The 10,337-nt window shown below is 39.5% G+C and overlaps 1 protein-coding gene across 1 annotated transcript; it reads left to right on the top strand.

Annotated features, from left to right (window-relative positions):
- The first annotated feature begins 2,172 nt into the window (after window positions 1-2,172).
- On the top strand, window positions 2,173-5,655 carry LOC134660690 (probable E3 ubiquitin-protein ligase bre1). Its single transcript, XM_063516469.1, has 3 exons — window positions 2,173-2,199; window positions 2,892-3,002; window positions 3,766-5,655. Exons 1-3 carry the CDS (start codon window positions 2,173-2,175, stop codon window positions 5,527-5,529), a joined length of 1,902 nt encoding a protein of 633 aa, XP_063372539.1. The 3' UTR covers window positions 5,530-5,655.
- Window positions 5,656-10,337: the final 4,682 nt, after the last annotated feature.

Genomic DNA, 10,337 nt, shown 5'->3' with positions numbered 1-10,337 from the left:
TGCTGGAGATGGAGAAGGAGTCTCTTTCCAAATTTGTATGCCTGGTAAGATTTACCCCCATAATCATACAACCAAGATCCGAGATATTTATAGGTTTTATATTGTTAATGTTTATGAAATTATAAGTTACGGCTTACAAAGTGCACCACGTGATCTGAGCTATTACCGCGAAAAACGAAGTTCGCAAATTGCGGGCATTTTTCCACTTTAATTACGCCTTAATTGGAGTAAAAGAGAAAGATCCCCGCAATTTGCAAATTTCGGTTTTCGCGGTAGCCCCTCTGATAGCTAATACGCTAGTTGTACGTGCGTTAGTCTTGGCGACACTTTACATGAATTTACACTTTACATGTTTGGTGGGTGTATAAATGAAATTCTTATAACCACCGTTATACAGGTGGCCCAACACTAAGGTTTCTAAACCTGACGGGTTTGAATCCCAGCTTCTGCTATATTACTACACCTTATAAAGCAAAGTCCCTTGCCGCGTCTGTTTGTGTGTAATTGTGTATGTATGTTCGCGATAAACATAAAATAACTAAACGGATTTTCATGAGGTTTTCACCTATCAATAGAGTGATTCTTGAGGAAGGTTTAGTTGTATAATTTGTTATTTAAGATTTGGTGTAACCGGGCGAAGCCGGGGCTTGGTCACTAGTAGCTTTATAATTTAGGATGGAAGATAAGATGGCAGTCACTTGTGGAAATTAGTGTCTGCGCCAATTGTTGAATTGAAATAGGATCACCAACGTCAGTTAGATTTTTTTAACTTATTTTTTTTTCAGAATACAGCAACTATTGAGTGCCAGGAAAATGCTCCTACTATAAATGTAGAAGAGAATGTCGCAGTTGTTGAAAAGATATCTGTAACTGCTACCAAACCACAAGAATATTCCTTGGACAATAATGACGACAGCTTAGAATTGGTAAGTGTTAAATAAGTCGAGTTTATTGAATTTCTACTAGTGATGTATCAACTATGGTTTTGGCCGACTAGCCAACTAATCGGCGCTCGGATGGCCGATTAGTCGGCCAAGTTCATTATCGTTACTTCCCGATAAAGATTACATTCGTATGGCAACTGACAGTAGCTATGTTCAAGCTCGGATGCATTAGAAAAACATTTTTTTACTCCTTGCGTCGTCGCGTTTTCAATATCAACTGAAAGATATTCCGTGCTACTGCGACGATACACCTACAAAATTACCTATACCATGGACTAACCTATTAATAGGTTATATATAATAGGTTAGTCCATGCCTATACATGAATTTAATATGAACACAAGCACATTTTGTACCCTAATACGTATTTGAGTAGAATGGGCATGTGACATTTGATTAATTTTGGCTTTTTATTTTATTTACGCCCTGCTTTCTGTAATTAATAATAGGCCGACTAATCGGCCTTTTTTGCCGACTAGTCGCCGACTACAAATGTGGCCGGATAGTCGGCTTTCCCGACTAGTCGGTACATCCCTAATTTCTACTTAACTAACTACGAGTAGAACAACTGTAGAAGCCTGATTAGAGCTCAGAAATGACCAGGTGCAGCGAGCGATCTAAATGTACAGGGCATGGTCTGACAAATATTGTAATGCTCTCAAGAGGTTTGATGCATACAATTTTATTATAGAGGGTGTATCCCTTTCTAACTGATATGAAATTACGACGAAAACCGAATTATTGCGAATATTTAGTTTAACCTGTCGAATCCCACGATATGACGTCACCCATAAGCGTTCTGGCTCAAATATGAGCCACTGGGAGCTGACAGATAGACCCATCCGAACATTCCATAGGCTGTGCTGCATTATTTTTTTTTATTTATCTTCGTTTATCTTAAAATGATCATATCTTATCAAATATCCCCCTCCCCTTGGCCATCGGCCATATTAACTGTTCCCCACCTCCCCTATTCCATTCAGCTGCCGCGCCCTTAAAACGAACCATTAACTAAGGCCCAAGATACACTTGTAAGTTTTACTTAAGTAGGGACACAGCTATACTAGAGAATGAGAGATGAATATCGTTATCTCATTCTAACAAATAGCTTTGTCCCTACTTACGTAAGTAAAACTTACAAGTGTAGAAACGGGCTAAGGCCCAAGATACACTTGTAAGTTTTACTTACGTAAGTAGGGACACGGCTATACTACAGAATGAGAGATGAATGTCATTATCTTATTCTGAGACGAATGTAATTAGCTTTGTCCTTACTTACGTAAGTAAAACTTACAACCGATCTCGGGCCTAACGCCATCTATTTTGACACTATCGTTGTAAAACTATATGAAGCAGATAGTTTTGTATGAAATTTATTTCAGTTATTATGTTCTGATTATTTTTAACTGCTGTTGATTTCCCGTTTAATCTTTTATTTACGTATTATTCGTATTTTTTTCATGTTTATCGTTCAGAAGTCGCCAATACTTGGATGCAGGCAAAGATCATCTTCCAACAGTCGCGCGAAACTTAAGAACAGTAAAATAGTTAGTAATAATTCATGACACATTAAAACTTAACACTAGTGTGTAAAATTATTATTAAAGTTTTCCCCCTTTCTAACACATAAAAAGTCAAAAATGCATTAATATTAAATTCAAAAATATTACGACTGACTTTTGTTTACATAGTTAGCAAGTTCCATATAATGACACTAGTAGATTAATAAGACCCTTGATACTCACTGGAAACCGAATCTTATTGACATTGCCCATAAATAACACTGATTTAAACTTTCACGATTTTTACACATTATTAAATTATACAACGGGACTTCTCCGAGACCACGGGGACAACGCCGTCCTCCAAACGTCGGAGGTAAATCTTAAAACTTAGATACGCGATTAAGTCCCGTTGTATAATTTAATATTGCCCATAAATGTTCAGGACTGGTCAATATCGGGCTACCAAGGCATAGCCGGCGGAGCGAAACCCGGCAGCAACTCTGCTGACCACTCGCACACTATATCGCGGGACTCACCGTTAAACCTGGCATGGGTAAGATATTATACAATTTTAACCTTTCATATGTGTGTGTGGTGGTCTAAATCGTGGGTTTAAACCTCGGTTAGGGCTCATTTAGACGGGTCGAGAACTCGCATGCGAGTTTGATTACATTGCGTCGTTTGATCGGTCGGCTGAATTGATGTAACCTCAATGGTCCGCAATTTAACTAAAATTGTATACGAGTTCACGCGCCGTCTAAATGAGCCCTTATGCTGACTGACAAAGTAGATGAAATAACTAGGAGCTTCAACAGGAGCCCGTGTTGGTGGTTGGTGGACCGACACAGCCATTTCGAGCAATTTTCAACTTTAAAAAATTTGAATAACCAGTTTTAATATATTTAGTAAGATAGATAATAGATATAGTACATACATTGAATTTTATACTGCTGCTGCAACTTTATACGTACCTATCTTAAAGTTACATGCAATACTAAAGTTTATTTTTTTATTCGGTAGACTAAAATGACATTTAATAGTATGAAATGACATTTCATGTTCATACTATGAAATGTCATTTTAGTCTACCGAATAAAAAAATAGACTTTAAACTAACATAGTATCGATTAATTCATGTATACAGTCAGCGGTGCTCAAAATGTTCACAGGTTGTCATTGTCTTATTATTCAACTCGCCACATTAAGTACTTTTGCTGCTGACAGTTAAATATGACGTCAAACATGTTAGCGAAGAAGAGATCGAATATCGGTTCTCCAGTTAAAGCTGAATTTAAAAAAAAAACGTAACTTTTCAGGATTCGTCCATGAAAGAAAACTGTCAACAGCAAGCGAACGCTCCCAACTTCCGGCCGAGTACGCCCGACAACCTGCCCATTCCTGTGGACGAGATATTATCCCCCGCCACACAGAAGCAAATCAGGACCACCATAAGGGCCCTGTTCCCCAACGGGCCGCCGCCTCCGCCGCCCGTCCGGCCCATGAGGAGGCCCAAGAAAGGTGACCTGCCCTACATCGTCAACTGCAAGAAGAGGAAGCGAGTCCCTTCGCCTAAGGGTCTCAATGTCTTCACAGGAGACAAATATGGCATCACCAGCAGCACCAACTATGACGAAGATGAACAGTGCACCCCGGAGAAAAAAGCTCGCCGAGGCCCCAACGGCAGATCCAGCATCTCCAAATCCACATTTAACCGGCAAACCAATGAGATCGTTGATTCACTCAAATTATACGAAAAAATCGATAAACTAGTTGGCAGAACTCCCGAACCCGAACCCGTCGCATACATGAAGCGCTCGTTCAGCCCCCTGCCCAGCACCTCCACTGACAATGAGACGATTATGAAAAATGATAAACACTTTAGTGAAAGCTTGAACTGTGATACTGATAAATATGATATTGACGAAGACGAGGAATTACCTGAGGTTATATGGGACACAGATAATGTTAAAAAGGAGAAAGATCGAAAAGATTTATCCTCGCCTTTATATAATAATGATATAGACAATGATAATTATACTGATAGTTTCCTGATAGAAATGAATGAAGATATTAATAACAATAATAATGATGTGATTGCCATAGATGACGACTTCTGTGAAATCGAATTCGATAAATTGATGCCAAAGGAAAAAATACTCGACTACTCTGACGTCGAACCCGATTCGACCCGAGTCGACCCGAAAGAACCAGAAAATAATGTGCCAGCTTTTTTTCCAATATTCCAGCGTTCAAAAGCCTCGAACGACCATCGGGCGACGACTTCCACTGACGTTATTTGTGTGGATGATACCCGCACCACTAATATATTGAATCCCATCTCCACGCAAGCATCTGCTAATTCAGTCACGTCCCCTGTGCTACGAGCGAGTAATACAAATGCAACCGCTACTGAGACGAAACGTTCTGATCAAGTAATAGAGGTACCAGACGTTTTAGAACCCGTAAACATGTCACGCGAGGTCTCCGCTAGACTCCCGGCGTGGTACGAGGATGTCCAGTTTGTTAGCGAAGAGAGGGTAGAGAGGCCAAATAACCCGACTATAGAAAACATCCCCGACGTTCAGATCAGAACTTCCACCAGCGGCCAAACCGGCTCGAATGCTATAACAACAGCAATGAACGAGAACTTCCTCACATGCCTCACCGAGACTTACAGCAGGCAGAAAACGAAAAAGAAAAACAAGAGGACAAAGGCGAAAGAAAAATTGGGCGTGCCTTGTAATACCGAAAATGCTTTAGCAATCAATGATGAGAACGCGGCACCTATTAACACTGAAAACCCAAATGTTAACAATGGAAACGCAGCACCTTCAGTCAACCAAGTCCAGCAGTCTGACACTGGTAGTTTGAATGGCTCAGCCGACTCGACACCGGGGAAGCAGCTCGGTGAATGCCCAATTTGCCTGGACAACTTACAGAGAGGCTCCATAGCTTCAACTAACTGTGGGCACGTCTTCTGCCAGGAGTGCATTAAACAGTCGTTGAAGACCAGCGGCAAGAAGTGTCCTACATGCCGGAAACAACTCAAAGGCGTCGGTTACCACCAAGTGTTTCTCTAATTTTAAAATTTAGCTTTGTCGTAAGCATTCCATGTGATTTCATATTACCAGTTTACATGTACCTAATTAAGAACATATCTGTACTGTACCTAAGACTGACTCAAGCTACTTCTTTTAAATTTATGCTGCTACGTAATTGCTAGAAGTTTAGGTTTTCCCTGACTTTAAATTCTCTATTCAGTAAGACCTTGTCCAGCCTCAAGGCTAGGATCATTTAAATTTCATACTTATTTATAGTCAGATATAAGTAAATTACGTAGCCTTGGGTCACAGTCTAAAGTGTGAATAATTAGATATGTTTTCCATTGATGTACGTAAGTTCATAATAGTTAAATATTGGTGTACTTATATAAACACGGGATAAACTCTACATTTAACTTAAAGTTGATGTTAGATTGGCTCTTCTGAACGCCTATGGTCGTTGAGTACTGATTAGTTAGTAATAATTAATAATGATTGGTCTGAAGTAAGATTGTTTCTACAATGTAGAGGAGTGGTGAATGGGATGATTCAAATGGTTTAGATAATTAATGTATGACAATAGAAACTTGCTCAACATTGCTTACCGTGCCTAACATTGCCATTAAGGGGTAGTTATTATTATAGTAGAATTTTATAGTTCTTACTACATTTTAACCGGATTAGTTAATTATGTAGATGTATAATATATCTTCAGTAGAGAATCAGTTTTTTCTAGCCCGCCAACGTTTGGCACGGTAGGCAACATTGAGAAAATTTACGGAACTCAGGTTTCTTATTAATGTCATTAAATATTGTTGTAATCGATATGTGATTTAATCTATGAACGGTATAATTTTTCAAGTTTACTAATACAAATAGCAGCAGAAGTTGCAGGCGGGCGAGGTGTTCAAAAATGATCTTGACGCGACTTTATTGTTAAGAGAATAAGAGCGCGTCAAGATAATTTTGACGCCTCGCCCGCTTAGCAACTTTTGCTGCTGACTGTATGTACATGTTTCGCGTGTTTGTCAGGCTGTATATGGCTTTCCTATATAAATAGGAAATAATTGTACTTGTAGTGTAAAACATTACAGTATTATTTCCGAATATTCAATTTCATATGTAACTAGAAACATCTTTTTTTGTGCTCAGTCTCTTGTCCTCTTGTCGTTACTGTTTTAGAACATTATAGAGTGCGTCTAAGCTAAATCTGCACAGACAGAGTTTCAAGTTTGTGTAGAGCACAGGCCACCTCAACCACTAGACGGCGCACTAAGACAATCGAGGTCGTCATTACACATCGATCCCGTACTAATTTAGTATGGAAACCCACAATTACGTCTAGGGGCTCGTTTCTCAAAAGCTTGTAACTTGTAATACAAGCGGGGGCATGTTGCATAACAAACTACAACTAATATTACAAGCGGAACTCCTTTTTGAATTAGTGAAATTAGAAATAAGGAGTTCCGCTTGTAATATTAGTTGTAGTTTGTTATGCAACATGGCCCCGCTTGTATTACAAGTTACAAGCTTTTGAGAAACGGGCCCCAGTAGTATAACTATAGGTTTTTTCTTCAGATGGGAATTATATGGCCCCAATAGTAGTGGTAACTTTTTTATCCAGTCTTACTAGGTTTGCCGTAAGTGTAGCCGTGTTGACCTTAATAACATATTTTAACTTAGGTGTGTGCCCCAGTAAAGTGGGTCATGTAACTGATCTCTACCCCCTCGACCCTCTTGTTTCTAGTTATATAAGAAATTATTTTATACATTTGAAAAGAACTTCCTTTATTCCATACAATAATCTGCATTAAAAATATGCAGAAGGCACATGCATATTCATTTATAATTATTTTACTTTTTATTTTCATTTCGCATATAAGTAATTACGAATTTAGAAATTTTCATTAACATAAGACAACTGTCCGATCGAAGGGAATAAAGCGACTCTCACGTTAGACTTGTCCACCCGCTTGTCGTCGCCGGTCAGACAGCTGCCTTATGTATTATTTTATTAGGTTATATAATTGACTGTGGATAATTTTCATTAACATAAGACAACTGTCCGATCGAAGGGAATAAAGCGACTCTCACGTTAGACTTGTCCACCCGCTTGTCGTCGCCGGTCAGACAGCTGCCTTATGTATTATTTTATTAAGGCTCTGAGGCGAACGTTACCATATTCCAAATCAATTATTTACCAATAATATTATAACTAGAGATAGGTTATACTCATACGTAAAGAACACAATAAATACTTCCATATTTATTTCATAAACCATAACATACGAAAGAATCTGTTTTTGTAGATAAATTTTAGCATACCATGCATTCATCTTTGTTACACTCGTTGAATAATATATGCTGGTCTATTTCTGTGTGCAGCTTTTTAACACGTGCACAGCTGTAGTTTGCCCTGGCGCAAGCGCAACTGTAAAATTAGTACAATTTAGTTTTAGGCGCTTCAATTTTGGAACGCCCATAACCTATCTGTAGTTATATTTTCACTATTATAAGAGATAAATGATTTGAATCCGCTATTTCCTTTATGCTTGATCTTTGTATCAATCTTTATTTTCGTTTGTTATTTTTTAATTTTTTTAAATAATGAAAATGAGACCAAATATTTAATTATTGAGTAATATCTATATTTAGTACACGTTGTTAAGGCTTGGCCAGACCCAGAGCGCGACGCAGCACCGCGTCCGCGCCGCGCGACCGCGGCACATGCTAACAGGTTACCGACGTCAAACAGACTGCGTCCCGCCGGTATCACGCCCCGCTTCTGTCGCGCCCCGCGCCGCGCGGCCCCTTGCGTCCGCGCAGCGCTGCGCCGTGCGGACGCGGCGGGCCGCCGCGTCGCGCTGGGTCACATCAGTCGATCGGACGTTAGGCAGCGCGCGGTGGCGCGCGGCCGCGCCGCGTTCCCGCGCGGCCGCGCCGCGTTCGCGCGCGCGATGAGGGCGTGTTGAGAGCGCGGTACGCGCGCGCCCTGTTTGAACAGTCATCGCGTCGGCATCACGCGGCGCGGACGCGGCGCTGCGTCGCGCTCTGTGTCTGGCCAAGCCTTTATTGTTTAATTTGAATTAACAAATTCACTGCCGAGAACTGTGTGTTCATTTTGTACTGGAAATTAAAGGGGTACCCGGCACCGAAAGTTTTAAGTAAGACTAGCACAGCAAACGCAATAAAGTATTGCTTAAAACTGCTAAACTAAATGTGACGTTATCGATTAAAAGGGACCTTAATGTCGATGGCGCTTACGCCATTACTAACGATGCTCCGATATAAATAAAATGCCGCTTGACGCTGTGCGGCGTAAGCGCCAGCGACAATAAGGTCCCTTGTCATAGATAATGCCCCAAATGTTATCAGGTATTCCGCAAATTGCACATCTGTATTCGTCCAATCTATTTATGTCTGTCGCTGAAAGCCTATAAGGTCAATACGGATAAGTGTGGCATAGGGGTAAGTGTGGATGGCCTTCACATTGGGGCCTTTTTAGGGTTCCGTAGCCAAATGGCAAAAAACGGAACCCTTATAGATTCGTCATGTCTGTCTGTCTGTCTGTCCGTCCGTATGTCACAGCCACTTTTCTCCGAAACTATAAGAACTGTACTGTTGAAACTTGGTAAGTAGATGTATTCTGTGAACCGCATTAAGATTTTCACACACAAATAGAAAAAAAACAATTTTATTTTTGGGGTTCCCCATACTTCGAACTGAAACTCAAAATTTTTTTTTTCATCAAACCCATACGTGTGGGGTATCTATGGATAGGTCTTCAAAAATGATATTGAGGTTTCTAATATCATTTTTTTCTAAACTGAATAGTTTGCGCGAGAGACACTTCCAAAGTGGTAAAATGTGTGTCCCCCCCCCCTAACTTCTAAAATAAGAGAATGATAAAACTAAAAAAAATATATGATGTACATTACCATTACCATGTAACCTTCCACCGAAAATTGGTTTGAACGAGATCTAGCAAGTAGTTTTTTTTTAATACGTCATAAATCGCCTAAATACGGAACCCTTCATGGGCGAGTCCGACTCGCACTTGGCCGCTTTTTACTCGTTGATTTGTATTCTTTGCGAGTTCATAGATTTGCTACTTTACTACTCACGTTTAGTAGTAAATTTATGGACTCGCAATAAACACTAATCAATGTGTTTAACAGGCCCAATGTGAACGCCAGCCACACTTAGCCGTATTGACCTTAATAACATATTTTAACTTAGGTGTGTGCCCAGAGGGCCCTCCCTGTCACACTTAAGTACGAATTCATAAGTGGGACAGAGAGGCAACACATCGAACGTGCTTCGCGGTAGGCTCTCAATAAAGTGGGTCATGTAACTGATAAAAATCTACTGTTTGTGTTCAGTACGATACAAATATAATGTATTCTTAAGCGGAAGCAAGATACTTCATTTCCACTTGTACAGTCGGCGTTATATATTTTTATAAGAGTTTTAACTGTTCCAAATTTATAGAAATAATCACATAGAAAAAAAAATGGTATGTCTGTAGCTCTTTTACAATCTCCACGCAAGCAGAGACATATATGACGCTGACTGTACTTAAGACGCATTAATACTCGATTTGGACAAATTCTAGATTTAATTATCATTCTGATTAGTTGATTAAAATTCAGAGTAAAGCATATTCAATAACATTTCAAAATACCGTAATTACATTTTTGGAACGTTTTAGAGCCCACCAATATTATATGATTAGTTAGCTTTTATTTAAAATAATGTGCAAGAACAAGATTTTAGAAAACCCATCAGTACCTAAGAAATGTTTTATTTATGTTATAATTACAGAACAAAAAGATTACGATGATTAC

The sequence above is a fragment of the Cydia amplana genome, chromosome Z, assembly GCF_948474715.1.
Source record: "Cydia amplana chromosome Z, ilCydAmpl1.1, whole genome shotgun sequence".
Classification (NCBI taxonomy): Eukaryota; Metazoa; Arthropoda; class Insecta; order Lepidoptera; family Tortricidae; genus Cydia; species Cydia amplana.
The sequence above is the reverse complement of the archived record's forward strand: the minus strand, read 5'-3'. Positions and strand labels throughout refer to the sequence as shown.